At 33.8% G+C, this 14131-nt stretch overlaps 1 protein-coding gene across 2 annotated transcripts in view; it reads left to right on the top strand.

Moving 5' to 3' along the window:
* LOC149791283 (leishmanolysin-like peptidase) overlaps positions 1-14131 on the top strand; it is an 86048-nt gene that overhangs the window by 47329 nt on the left and 24588 nt on the right. The window contains exons 12-14 of one of the 2 annotated variants that reach the window (XM_089969799.1): positions 3119-3251; positions 5728-5817; positions 9783-9852. In XM_089969799.1, coding sequence (XP_089825925.1) covers positions 3119-3251; positions 5728-5817; positions 9783-9852 — 293 coding nt within the window. The remainder of the gene's footprint in view (positions 1-3118; positions 3252-5727; positions 5818-9782; positions 9853-14131) is intronic. The other variant, XM_089969800.1, reaches the window with a different exon arrangement.

Below are 14131 nucleotides of genomic sequence, written 5' to 3'. Positions count from 1 at the left end.
CAGGCAAAAAAATCTACTGGTGTAATGTGATATTAGATTGGTCTGTTTGGCATCAAAGATCCACTGTTTATTTTCATTGGAAGAGATTTAGGATAAGTACACAGTTGTCATTTTCTAAGATGGCAAAGCTTTAGCTACCTGTAACTTGCATTACACAATGCCACAGTATAGTATGTTTTTCATTTTATTTACATTTAGTTTTGGTTAGACACTATCAAATGACCTTCTTTTGGGGTGTTTCTTCTGGACCTCTTTGGGGGCTTACGTGCCTCTCACTCCTCAGCCCATTTTCTTTTGCAGTTTTTATATTTACATAACTGTGCAATGAGGAACTTTTTGCATCATCTCTTATCCCGTCATTGTGAACTTACCATGGTCATTGGGGGGTAAAATTAATTTACTTTGCTTGTTGATTTTAAAACCTATAAACATGAAAATGAAAAATAAAAAGGTAATGAGTAAAGCAATAAATGACTGAAGTAATGAACATATGTCAATAAATTATTTATTTTATTTGTATATTTACTGATTTAGTTGCTTAAAAATTGTATCCATGAAAATCAACAGTACTTAAGCTATAGCATCATATAGCTTTCAGTTGAATTATTTCCACTTCATTCACACAGACTTATGGTTCTTTTGGACCTTGTGTCTTATTCATCTTGTGTGTGGTCACTTGGCTGGCCATGCATAGTGCCGTCCATGTTATCTCCCCTCTTAGTAAAACTGTTGTGGTCTTATTGCCTGTTTTGTGATTTTTGCCTAATAGTTGCAGCCCTACATCCAGTGTTGGTGTTCTGCACTGTTAGCACAGAAGAGAATTTGTCACTTCCTAATGGCCTACCCTCTTGTGAGAATATCAATCCCCCACCAACCATGGCAAGATTATACCAGTTCAAACTGAATTCATATAGCATTGTATTTTCACAAGTTTAACTATGTTGTTCAAAGATAAACATATGAACATTACTTGCCCATTCAAAATATGCATTTAATTTTAATTCATTATATTTGCTAAATAGTCCAAATGTATATTATTTGTATGAAATTCTAAGTAAATTAGTGATATATCAAGGTTCCTCAAGCCTGTTTACAAATTCTAAGTAAATTAGTGATATATCAAGGTTCCTCAAGCCTGTTTACAAATTCTAAGTAAATTAGTGATATATCAAGGTTCCTCAAGCCTGTTTACAAATTCTAAGTAAATTAGTGATATATCAAGGTTCCTCAAGCCTGTTTACAAATTCTAAGTAAATTAGTGATATATCAAGGTTCCTCAAGCCTGTTTACAAATTCTAAGTAAATTAGTGATATATCAAGGTTCCTCAAGCCTGTTTACAAATTCTAAGTAAATTAGTGATATATCAAGGTTCCTCAAGCCTGTTTACAAATTCTAAGTAAATTAGTGATATATCAAGGTTCCTCAAGCCTGTTTACAAATTCTAAGTAAATTAGTGATATATCAAGGTTCCTCAAGCCTGTTTACAAATTCTAAGTAAATTAGTGATATATCAAGGTTCCTCAAGCCTGTTTACAAATCCTGATTCGCAAGCTCATCTGTGAAAGAAACAATATTTGCATACATAGCTTGCAGTGCGCTGCCAGACTTAGCTGTTGCCACCAATGCCAGTCATATGCAACAGGATATTTGGCCTAGTACTGGACTATGGCCTAGTGCTTGACTAATGCTACCCAATATCAGCCTTGCTGAATAGTTCATTAACTAGTTTAACTTCACCTTTCCAGAACCAAACTAATTGTTATTTATTTACATGTAACATGAGCATTACTTGCACTTTAAATTGATATGAAACAGATGCAAGTTATTAGATTTTTAATTACCATAATTAATATACAGCAAGCCTTTAAGTTTATCACTAATCATCTCTTTTACTTGGAGGGGGTGAGATATTATGAACCCTCCATTTATCACTCCATCCATATGCCTGCTACCACATTTCCTAAATTTCTGAACAATATCTGACCAGACTTTATACATGGTTCATTAATTTTTCTCTTTTTGGAAGTTCAGGGCCTTCATGGTTGGAAATTCAAAAGTCACATACTTCAACCCTGGACATCCCATGGTACTTACCATTAACATGTATACATTTTTTACATCAACCCTGGATGTCCCATGGTACTTACCAATAACATGTATACATTTTGTACATAATAATAATAATGAGGACTTTGTATAGCACCTAATCATTAGAAGCTCTAAGCGCTTTACAACATTAGACAACACCTATAAGATAAAAAAACATAATAATATTATTACAAAAACAAACACCATGAACTTGGAAAACATTTAAGAAAACATGCTGAGAATATTTAAGGTAGGAAACATTATTCAGTCTTAAGTTTGTTCTTGCAGTCGAAATAAGTGAGTTTTGAGAGCCCTCTTGAATGTGATCACTGTCTTTGTGTCTGTGTTCGGTGGGCAATTCATTCCACATCAACCCTGGATGTTCCATGGTACTTACCAATAACATGTATACATTTTGCAATGGCTTTAGTCATCCTCATTTGCATGTGTGAAAAGACTGCCAGATTTTGAAAAATGGCACTAAAATTCATGATTAGACAAAACATTTTATAGTCAGCCAACCATCCTTTTTTTTTTTTTTGTTGCAGACCCTTGCCCTTTTTTCCCGTTGTAGTTTAAAGAAAAATATTAGTAATAAAAATTATTTTAAAAAATTACAGAAATTGATTTGTGCATCTAATTGAACTGGTTTAGCCCAGTACTTGAAGTGCTTAGTACATGATATATTCTAGTCATTTATATATATATATATATATATATATATATATATATATATATATATATATATATACATACATACATACATACATACATTGTTTAACAAAAGCAAAATACCTACCCTGAATTTAAAACCAGCACAGTAGGAAACACACATTTTTGTTTTGTGCTGAATATACTGATAGGTAAGGTTGGCATCTTCAGTGCAGTAAATGGTGTGGGAATTGGGATGACAAGCTGTTGCAGTTGCTCTGATCATCACGCCAAAACATTGCACATGTTTTTTGTTTTCTTATGAGGACAAATATGTTGACCTAAGCACTAGCAGATGTTTGCCTTTCTTCTGACTAGGAAAGGTGACATCCATCCATTTTGTAATGAAGTTAGGCAAGGTAGCCTGAACACAGACTGTACCAGGAACAGAGAGTCAGTGGCCTTGTGTAACTTGGGAAGGTTTGACGCAGAACTTCCGCCAAAATATCAGGTAATATTTTAACCAAGGCTGGTATTTTATGCTCTTTTAGCTTGACTGGTTATAGACCAGGCTGGTATTATATGCTTATTTAGCTTGACTGATTATAGACCAGGCTAGTATTGAATGCTTGTTTAGCTCAACTGGTTATATACCAGGCTAGTATTTTATGCTCTTTTAGCTTGAATGGTTATAGACTTGGCTGGTATTTTATGCTCTTTTAGCTTGACTGGTTATAGACCAGGCTGATATTATATGCTCTTGTTGTGCAACTGGTTATAGACCAGGCTGGTATTTTGTGCTTTTAGCTTGACTGGTTATAGAGCAAAAGATTTGTTGTTGGGTGTCTATTGTCCCATAGTTTATTTTCTAATGATCTGTTGTCTGGTGTCTATTATCCCATAGTCAATTACATTGATTATCACTACTCATCCTAAAGAACTTGCAGGATTACCATGACAGTTTACACAGTTCAACCCATACTCTAGTTGTCATAGATTAAAAAAATGGTGTCCTTCAGGCTGATAATATTCTTGCCACTCAGCCATCTTGAAATCTCGTAACCACTCCTTATCGTAAATAAATGATCATATCAGAATTGAGTTTTCACTTAAAGACTTGTAATATTTAGCTGGTCTTAAATGACATTTAATATGGCTGACATTCTAATCATCTTGAAAATTGTATCACTTCTGATCCTGGATGCATGGCCATGATGACAAGATAACATATGATGCCTGATGGTCCTAAATGAAGATTACACCCAGCAGACATACACTAGTGCTTCCATGGCAGCCATCTTGAAAATCTTATTATTAAACCTTCTGAATGGAAAGGTCCATTGACCTGAGGTTTTCACCAGAAGACTTGTTATCATGTCTAGTTTATTTCAAAATGAAATTATTGATCTGACAAATAATATTGCCACCATCTTGAACATATTGTTATAGTTACTACTCGGCAGTAAGTCCTTTCAGGCTGGGATTTTCATCAGAAGACTTCTTATAGTGTCTACATGGTCTTAAATAAAATTGTACTAATCTGACATCCTGGCATGTTGAAAATCCTATCACAGTTCCAATCACTGGATGGTCATATTGATTTTATATCCAGATGGTGAGTCTTACTAATATAGCTGTCATAATGGACAGCTTGAAAATTCTGTTATTGCTGAATGGATTGGAATATCAGTATGGCTTTTTCACCAAAAGACTATATATCTAGTTTGTTGTGAATGAAGAGGGTACCAGTCTTACAGTCAACATGGCTGCCATAAAGGCTATCTTGAAAATTGATATTCCTGCTTTTAACAAATGAATAGGAATGTCAGTGTCAGTATGGGGATTCACTGAAAAGACTTCATACAATTTCCAAGATCTTACTTACTGCATGGCAAATAAAATTGACATTGGCTGGCTGGATATCACTCGAGATTATCAGAGATGGTTTCAAGACACACACTGAAAGAAAGATTTGGTCTTATCTTGAATTCCTGGAAATTATTTTTGGCCAGTAGAGTGTCAGTTCCTTGGTTTTACAGTATAAAAAATATTCCAACTAGATGCACATAATATGGGTTATTTGTATGTTGTGAATACATTATGGTTTTATTTCAGAATAGTTCTGTATAGAGATTTTCAAAATATAAAAATATAAGTTTATATTGAATATGATAACTACAGCTAATTGTAAGAAGGGTTCTTTCACTGAACTATTCAGTTCAAAGAAAGTTCAGTTACATGAAAACTGTGTTCATTGAGTGAACGTCCAATGAAAGGCAATTTTTAAAAGGTTCAGATCATAAGTTGTAATTCCCAATTGTAACATTGCAAGTTAAGAAACTAAATGAATTATATAGATATCAGTTTTAAATTTGTACATGCATCAGCTCATAGATATTTCTCAAATAAATACTGCTGATTTGTCAACCATTGAAGGTATCCATATATTCATAACCTTACCAGGAAACAAGAAGCATTTCTTTAATGGTCTTTACTTCAGGTATGACAGTGTCCATTATTTTCTGCCAGATATGGTTTATGTTACTAATAATAGTAACAAAATATATTAATGATAAAATTAACAAGTATAGTTCCACTGAAAGATACATTTTAGGGGCAACTCATTTTAATAGGAAAAAAATTAAAGGGAGATCATCACAACAATCCCTCACCTAATGTTCCCAGTGATAATGTAAATTCTCATGATTTAGGTGGGTGTATACTTTCCTGTTGTCATTTTTAGTAATTTATAGAACTAGACAAATGCCTTGTCTGTGTTTTGAAACCTAATTTAAAATTTTGGAGGGCAATTAAAAATGTATACTTGATCAAAATTTTTACAGTTTTTAAGATTTGTTGTTGTTGTTGTTGCTCAGTGTTGTTTTAATATAGTTTAAAAATACATTTTTAGACAGATCTTAGTATTGTTACAGACCACTTTATGTGTAGAGGTTTGCTTATGTACCATTTTTGTTCCTTATTATAAGTACTTCAGTTCCTTAGAAGGAGTAAATCCAAGAGAGATTGGGAAGTATGGAGGAATAGTTGTCTTAGCAGATTACTGCCCCTTTCTTCAGGTGAGTCTGAATAGTCATCTTTATTATTCTATTTCAGTCTGGTTTAATCTGTGGAAAATGCTCTTTGAAATATTTCTGCATTATATAGACCATAACTTTTCATCATAAATGCTTGAATTATTATATCCCTGCCTCTATAGAGGTTAGGGTATATAGGCATTCTTGTCTTTTATCAGCCGGCCAGCACACAATCTTGTTTGCACAACTATTCCCCTAGTTTTGCGGATTGGAGGTATTTATTCCTCTCAAGCCTATGGCATGATATTTGCTGTCAGCCACTAATATAGTTTTTGTTTCTAATAATAGGTACATTCACTTTTCTACAGTTAGCTCTGGGTGGACCTTTGGCTTTGAAAAAATTGAGTTTATTAAGGAACACTCATTTTAATCCAAAGATAGAATGATACTCATTGGTTACCTCCCTTGAGATTGACAGTTTCTTTGTGGAATCGTTTTAGGACAGAATGCATATGCAAGATTAATTGCATAAATATTTTCTTAATTTTTTTGTCTAAAATCTGACCAAGTTTATGGGTGGGTTGGTTAAATGACTGTTTGAGGTTGAAAACATGAATGAATCTAGATGTTTTGATGTGTATGGGTTTCCTGAATAGTCAAAGTGAAAGTTGAAATCTCCAAGAAGAATCAGGTTGCCACCTATCAAATTTCCATTCTCCAGGAGTTTCGGAACTGTTCCAAAAAGTAGTCAGCTTGTTTTTTCTACTAGGAGGAGGGTGGTAGAGGCAGAAAAAATGAACTGACCTTTGTTCCAGTGAGTTTGGTTTGGACTAGTTCAAACGATGTGTGGTAGAAATTGGAGGTTGTGGTGTGGTTAAGATGTCTGATGACAGCAATTCCACCTCCATAAGAGTGGCAGGGAAACAACTTGGAGTAACCGGTGGGTGTTAGTTCTGAGCACTTTGGCTCATCACTTGATGTTTTAGCCATGTTTCTGTCAGGAAAAAGACTGTTATTCTGATCATTGATAAAATTAACTATTTCTATGTGCTTTTCTGGTGGTCCTACTGATTGGGCATTGAATAATGCTATACGCAGTGGTATCTCTTGGATAGTTGACACAAAGGTTGACAATTTAATAGGGATTTGAATTACGTTATCTAAATTAATGGCCAAATTTTTAAATTGTTGAGCCAGAAAGGGCAAAAGGGAGATAACTGGAATTCTTCTGTTTACGTTTAAGTAATGATGAATTAACTTGATAAATTGCATCAGTAAGTATTGTCTCATGCTAAATTGCAAAATAAGTATTCTCTTTTCTAAATTGCAAACAATAGCTGCAATATGTTTAGTTGAATAAACAAGTATTGTCACATGGTAAGTTGCATAAAAAATGTATATGCCTGATGACATCTGACTATTGCTTTTCAGCTGTTACATTTTGTTTTAGAATATTGTTTTTCCATATTGATTAATTGACCAAAATCACAATTACACAGACTATCTAAGAAAACTGGAAGAATCATTGTCAGTACTCCATAAGATAACATGATGGTCTTTGTTCACAATACAAGTGGATGGGAATTTAGGATGGAGTCTTGTAATCTAAATGCCTTATTGGAGCAACCCCTGAATATCTTGAAAACCTGCATCCCTAGAATACCTCAAATACCTGTAGCCAATGAAACACTTAAAAACCTGTATTTTCTGTGAAATAGATCATTATCCACTGCATTTTGCATGATCTAACACTACCAAAGCCTGGAATCGAGATATTGAAACAAAAGCAATTTGATTTGGAACTACCTTCTGAAGTAAACTTAGCACTTTCATTATAAAACTGCTGGGGCCCTGAGTGGTCTAAAGTGCTGATCACTGCCATCTCACCTCTGTAAGCATGGGTTTGAGTCTCAGATTTGTCCAATGTGGGTATGTGAGAAAGCTTGCCAGTAGCTTCTCGTGGGTCCGTGGTTCTTTCCAGGGTTTTCCTAGGTTCTTCCTCCACCATTTATACTGGCTGCTATGTATAACCTATCTTGTGCTGAAAAATGGCATTAAACACTGCAACAACAACAAAATTGCCATATTCACAAATAGTTTTAGCAGACTCAAAAGTGTTTTTTAGGTTCCCAGTGGGGTCAGTGCACATGACCTCCCCCCCCCCAATGACATCCAATTGAGAATAAATATCTTTTCATTTAAGCTTAAAGAAAATTAATGGAAATTTAAATTTGATTTTTTAAAATAGGAACGAAAGAAAATGTTTTCTTTGAAGAATTGAATACACTTACAAGCAAAAAATAGCTCATAGATGTCACATTATCAACCAACTTTATTTTGCCACTCAATGTAAATGCCATATCAACATTGGTCATTCTGAAGTGTACAATACTATGATCTTGTAGCCTCAAGAAGTTGTTGAAGGAGGTATGGGTATTTATATTAAAATTGAAGTTATGCTGTCAGTTGACACAGCAATACCACCCAGAATATCTGACACTCCCTCATAATAAATAAAGTGGCACACATATATGACACACACACACGACACACACAAACACATACAATCACAACCAGATATTAAATAAATGTCAAGTTTCTGTATTCAAAATCCATTGGATAGTGGAACATTATCTCAATTGCATGCAGTCTTTGCTACTCAATTGCTCAGTAGATGGGACAGAAGATAATGCAGGTGTCGTTTTGTGTTCATGTTTGTACACATCAGCAACTGGATAGTACTGTTGTTCAAACTTCCTTAAAGATCTTGTTGAATTTTTCTCAGCACAGAAAATGGTCTTTCTGCATTTACATTTGTATGAGGGAGTGTCAGATATTCTGGGTGGTATTGCTGTGTCAACTGACAGCATAACTTCAGTTTTAATATAAATACCCATACCTCCTTCAACAACTTCTTGAGGCTGCAAGATCATAGTATTGTACACTTCAGAATAACCAATGTTGATATGGCATTTACATTGAGTGGCAAAATAAATTGTTTCTTTCTGCACCTTACAAAGTCAAGTTACATACAGGAATTTTAAAATTTAATTTTACTGGGCTTTACTTACTTTGAAAATTGCTTATCATTTCTAAAATCATGCATTTCAAGACTTTGCCATCAGAAAAAATCATACTTGTTCACTATTTGGACTGTCTTTTGCGCTTTATGTATAGAGATATAGAGCAAAATCCGAGTTCAAAGAAACTTTGCTGCTATTCACAACCTTGCCAGTAATTGATAATAAAGATGTCTTAAACATGCTCATCCAAGGCATTGATTTGGAATAACTCTTCAATATGCATCTCTTTGATTTATTGAGCTTCAGATTGGTTTGTTAAACTAGACATGTAAAAATACCCTAATGGGCTCTCCCACAGCATTCATCAAAGGAGTAAACATGGTTTCAGCCTTGCTGTTTTCAGCAAAGTAATTAATCTGTGGAATGGGATATATATATATATATATATATATATATATATATATATATATATATATATATATATATATATATATATATAAACACATTATCAATTAATTGCCTCTTTTTATAATCTTTTGTTAAAACAGTTTTTAAAAGGCTGTCATTTTTTATTCAGGCTACACTTGTGCTAGGGACATGTACAGTGCTGCTCAAAATCTCTATCTTTCTCACTGATTATTTATTTTATTTTTGAGATAACTAAAAATCGTGTTTCAGGTTACCTGGATTCTTTAATAGGCTTTTGTTCTTTATTGATTATAAATGTTGTATGATTATCATGCCTTGGTTACCTGGAGTCTTTATTAGGCATTTGTTATTTTCTGATAATGAATGATGCCTTATTAAAAAAACAATTTGTGTGGTAGGGTCTTTGAAAAGGGGTTTTTCAACTTCCATCCCAGTTGCAAATCCTTCACCCTCCCCCCTTCTCCATGTCCCCACCAAAACCATACCCAATACATTATTCTGGAATATTTTGAAAACCAGTGGCTTCAGTTTTAATTTCTGTTTTTATTGATTCAGGAGTTTGTGTGGAAGACTGGTAATGAAATCATGAGAGGATCCAGGTGTATCAATCTAGAAAACAGTTTAGGTAATAATACATTGTCGTATTACATTACACAGGTGTGACAATCTAGAAAATAGTTTAGGTAATAATACACTGAAATGTTACATTAAACAGATTTGACACTCAAGACAAGTTTACATTGTAATGTTACATTACACATTATAATAATTCAGAAAACAGTTTAGGAAATAATACTTTTACATTACACAGGTGTGACAATCTAGGAAACAGTTTAGGTAATAATACACTGAAATGTTACATTAAACAGATTTGACACTCAAGACAAGTTTACATTGTAATGTTACATTACACATTATAATAATTCAGAAAACAGTTTAGGAAATAATACTTTTACATTACACAGGTGTGACAATCTAGAAAACAGTTTAGGTAATAATACACTGTAATGTTTATGAAGTCCAAAAATGCTACATTACACAGGTAGAACGCAGATGCAGGATGCAGAAATTAAAATACAGTGGATTGTAACATGCACTGTTTTGCATTGCTGCCAGTGCCATCCACTGTGACTGTTCATATACCCATGGCTTGTTTCAGTGGCTTGTGCTTCAATAGAAAGCTGCCATTGAAACTGACTTACTCAAGTGTCGCTGAAATACCATCTTTAACTTTGTTGCATAAGCTGATGTGGCACAGGTGAATTATTCTGCCCTCTTTTCTCATTATTATCATTATAGCTAGTTCCTTTGGCCTTAGCTTAATCATAGCTCGAGTTCCTCTGACCTTACCCTAAATATAGCTTGAGTTCCTCTGATCTTACCGTAACTATAGCTTGAGTTTCTCTGACCTTGCCTTAACTATAGCTTGAGTTCCTCTGACTTTGCCTTAACTATAGCTTGAGTTCCTCTGACCTTGCCTTAACTATAGCTTGAGTTACCCTGACCTTACCCTAATTACAGCTCCAGTTTCTCTAGCCATATCCTATGATTGAGCTCCCCTAACCTTACCCTAATTATAGCTTGAGCTCCTCTGGCCTTGCCCTAATTATAGCTTGAGCTCCTCTGACCTTACCCTAATTATAGCTTGAGTTCCTCTGACCTTACCCTAATGACTATACCATTCTTATAGCTTGAGCTTCTCTAACCTTATCAAATTTATAGCTGAAGTTCCTCTGACCTTACCCTAATTATTCCTCCAGTTTCTTTGGCCATATCCAAACTATAAATGAAGTTCCTCTGGTCTTACCCAAATTATGGCTCCAGTTACTTAGTCCCTGCCTGCCGTTTTTTTTGCCTTTCTAATGGCTCACTATGTTCTATTCTCATCAATATGTTGCCTTTTCTAAACCATTTTTAGTTATCTGGTACGCAGAGATGGAACAGTTTACTGTCAATATATACTACAATAAAACTGAAATTAATTTTTGTGGAGGCCATCAAATTTTCAGTTCTGTTTAATGTTCCCATTGTTTTGACTTGAGAGCACATGATTGATAAGGGGATGTCACTCTATTATCAAAAAAGATACCCAAGTTGGAATTGTACATCTGACACTCCAGACCTTTTGTGTACAGTTTTATTGAATGGCAGTATATCTACATGAATTTAATTTTAAAAAACCACCAAAACTCCAATTAGTGCTAGAAATATTGTCATATGTCTTTTTTCTCCCCAAATAAGGATATAATGCAGCCTGTTAACACAGTAGAGTTGTAAATTCTCTGAACAAAATGATATGGACAGCATTAAAGGTAATCGTTTTGTTTTTGAAAAATTGAATGAATGATAGTAAGCTGTAGATGTGGAAATTTGAAAGAGGTCACAAACTTAAAAAATGTCATCTCAGTGAAAAAGAAGTCACAAACTTTAAAATGTCCTTTCAGTGTAAAAGAAAAATCCATACTTTATATTATCCATCTCTATATTTACAACATCATGAAATATTCCTATCGTGCAGAAAATAAATGTGAATATGAGAAAGCTTGCCAGCAGCTTTCTGTAGGTCATTGTTTCCCCCTGGGTTCTCCATCTACCAAATATACTAGCTGCTATATGTAGCCTATCATATATTGAAAAAGTTGTAAATCCCATCAGGCTTACTGTGCATGTATGTGTGTTTACAAATGTTCATTATCATATCATCCATGCTGTTGCTCTTATTTCCAATCAGTCATTGATATTCCCATTAATTTTATATTAGTCATATCATTGGTTGATATTCCCATTAATATTATATATCACTGTCATATCATTGAATGATGTTCCCATTAATTTTATATCAGTCACATCATAGATTGATATTGCCATTAATTTTATGTCACATCATTGATTGACATTCCTGTTAATTTTATCAGTCATATCATTGATATTCCCATTTTATATCACTGTCACATCATTGATTGACATTCCCATTAATTTTATATCACTGTCATATCATTGATATCCCATTAATTTTATATCACTGTCATATCATTGATATTCCCATTAATTTTATATCAGTCAGATCATTGATTGATATTCCCATTAATTTTATATCACTGTAATATTGATTGATATTTCCATTAATTATATGTAATATCATTGAATGACATTTCCATTAATTTTATATCACTGTCATATCATTGAATGATATTTCCATTATTTTTATATCACTCTCATATCATCGATTGATATTCCCACTAATTAAGTCAGTCATTTCATTAATGGATATTCCCACTAATTACATCACTGTCAAATCAGTGATATTCTCACTTTCTCATTTCCATTCAGCCATTGATATTCTCCCTTGTAATATATCCAGTTGTCAATTTTTTAAAAGATCTTGTAGTTCCTGAATCTTGTCCTTCAGATAATAGTTGTCATCGTCAGCCATTGACTGGTTTGTGGGGTAAAATATAACCCATGGGTCTGGCACCATGACTTTAAATGCGCAGCTTTCTGTTGGAGATTGCACAAGCCACTGAAACAAGCCATGAACTCTCACAGTGCAAGGCACTGGAAATAATTCAAAAAATCATGCAATGAGTCTTGATTAGACAATTAATTTGAAACATGCTACAATTGTTCAGATATTGCAACTTTTAAAAATGTTATTTTTAGCAATTTTATTCACAATGCATTCTGTTACACCAGTTTTAAATTTATCAATGTCAGGTTATGATTTTCTTTTTTGATCAAGACAATAACATCCATATTCTCTATGCTGTCAGTTTGGGAGATGGTACATGCTTATGAATGGTATATACTGTACATGTATATGCTGATACATTGTACAGTTAGTACATGATGTACTGTACACACTGGATGGTAAATTCTGTACATATATAAATTGGATAGTACACATTACATGTATACACTGAAGGATGGTATGCACTATACATGTACCTGTTGATGTATGATATCTGCTGTACATGTAGACATTGATAGTGCATGCATATGCTGTGGATGTACTATACATGTACACATTGACAGTACATGCATATGCTATGAACACTGATAGTGCATGCATATGCTATGGATGTACTGTACATGTATGTACACATTGATATTACATGCATATGCTATGGATGTACTGTACATGTACACATTGATATTACATGCATATGCTATGGATGAACTGTACATGTACACATTGATAATGCATGCATATGCTATGGATGTACTGTACATGTACACATTGATAGTACATGGATCTGCTGTGGATGTACTGTACATGTACACATTGATAGTACATGCATATGCTATGGATGAACTGTACATGTACACATTGATAATGCATGCATATGCTATGGATGAACTGTACATGTACACATTGATAGTACATGCATATGCTATGGATGTACTGTACATATGTGAAATGCACAGTTTTCATGTAAACACTGATGGATCGTAAATGAAATGGCTTGCTCAAATTTGCTGTCTCAAATACAGTATAGCATATACTGCTGTCTTGGTCAAATATAGCGTTTACTGCCATCTTGGTCAAATATAGCATTTACTGCCGTCTTGGTCAAATATAGCATTTACTGCTGTCTCGGTCAAATATAGCAGTTACTATCTTGATTAAATATAGCATTTACTGCTGTCTTGGTCAAGTATAGCATGTACTGCTATATTGGTCAAATATAATATAGCATATACCACTGTCTTGGTCAAATATAATATAGCATGTACTACTACTGTCTTGGTCAGTATAATATAGCATGTACTACTATCTTAGTCAGTATGATATAGCATGTACTACTGTCTTGGTCAGTATGATATAGCATGTACTACTGTCTTGATCAGTATAATATAGCATGTACTACTGTCTTGATCAGTATAATATAGCATGTACTACTGTC

Source organism: Sinohyriopsis cumingii, chromosome 9, assembly GCF_028554795.1.
Source record: "Sinohyriopsis cumingii isolate HCF-2022 chromosome 9, ASM2855479v2, whole genome shotgun sequence".
NCBI classification, from domain to species: domain Eukaryota; kingdom Metazoa; phylum Mollusca; class Bivalvia; order Unionida; family Unionidae; genus Sinohyriopsis; species Sinohyriopsis cumingii.
This window is presented reverse-complemented; position numbering and strand designations above follow the sequence as displayed.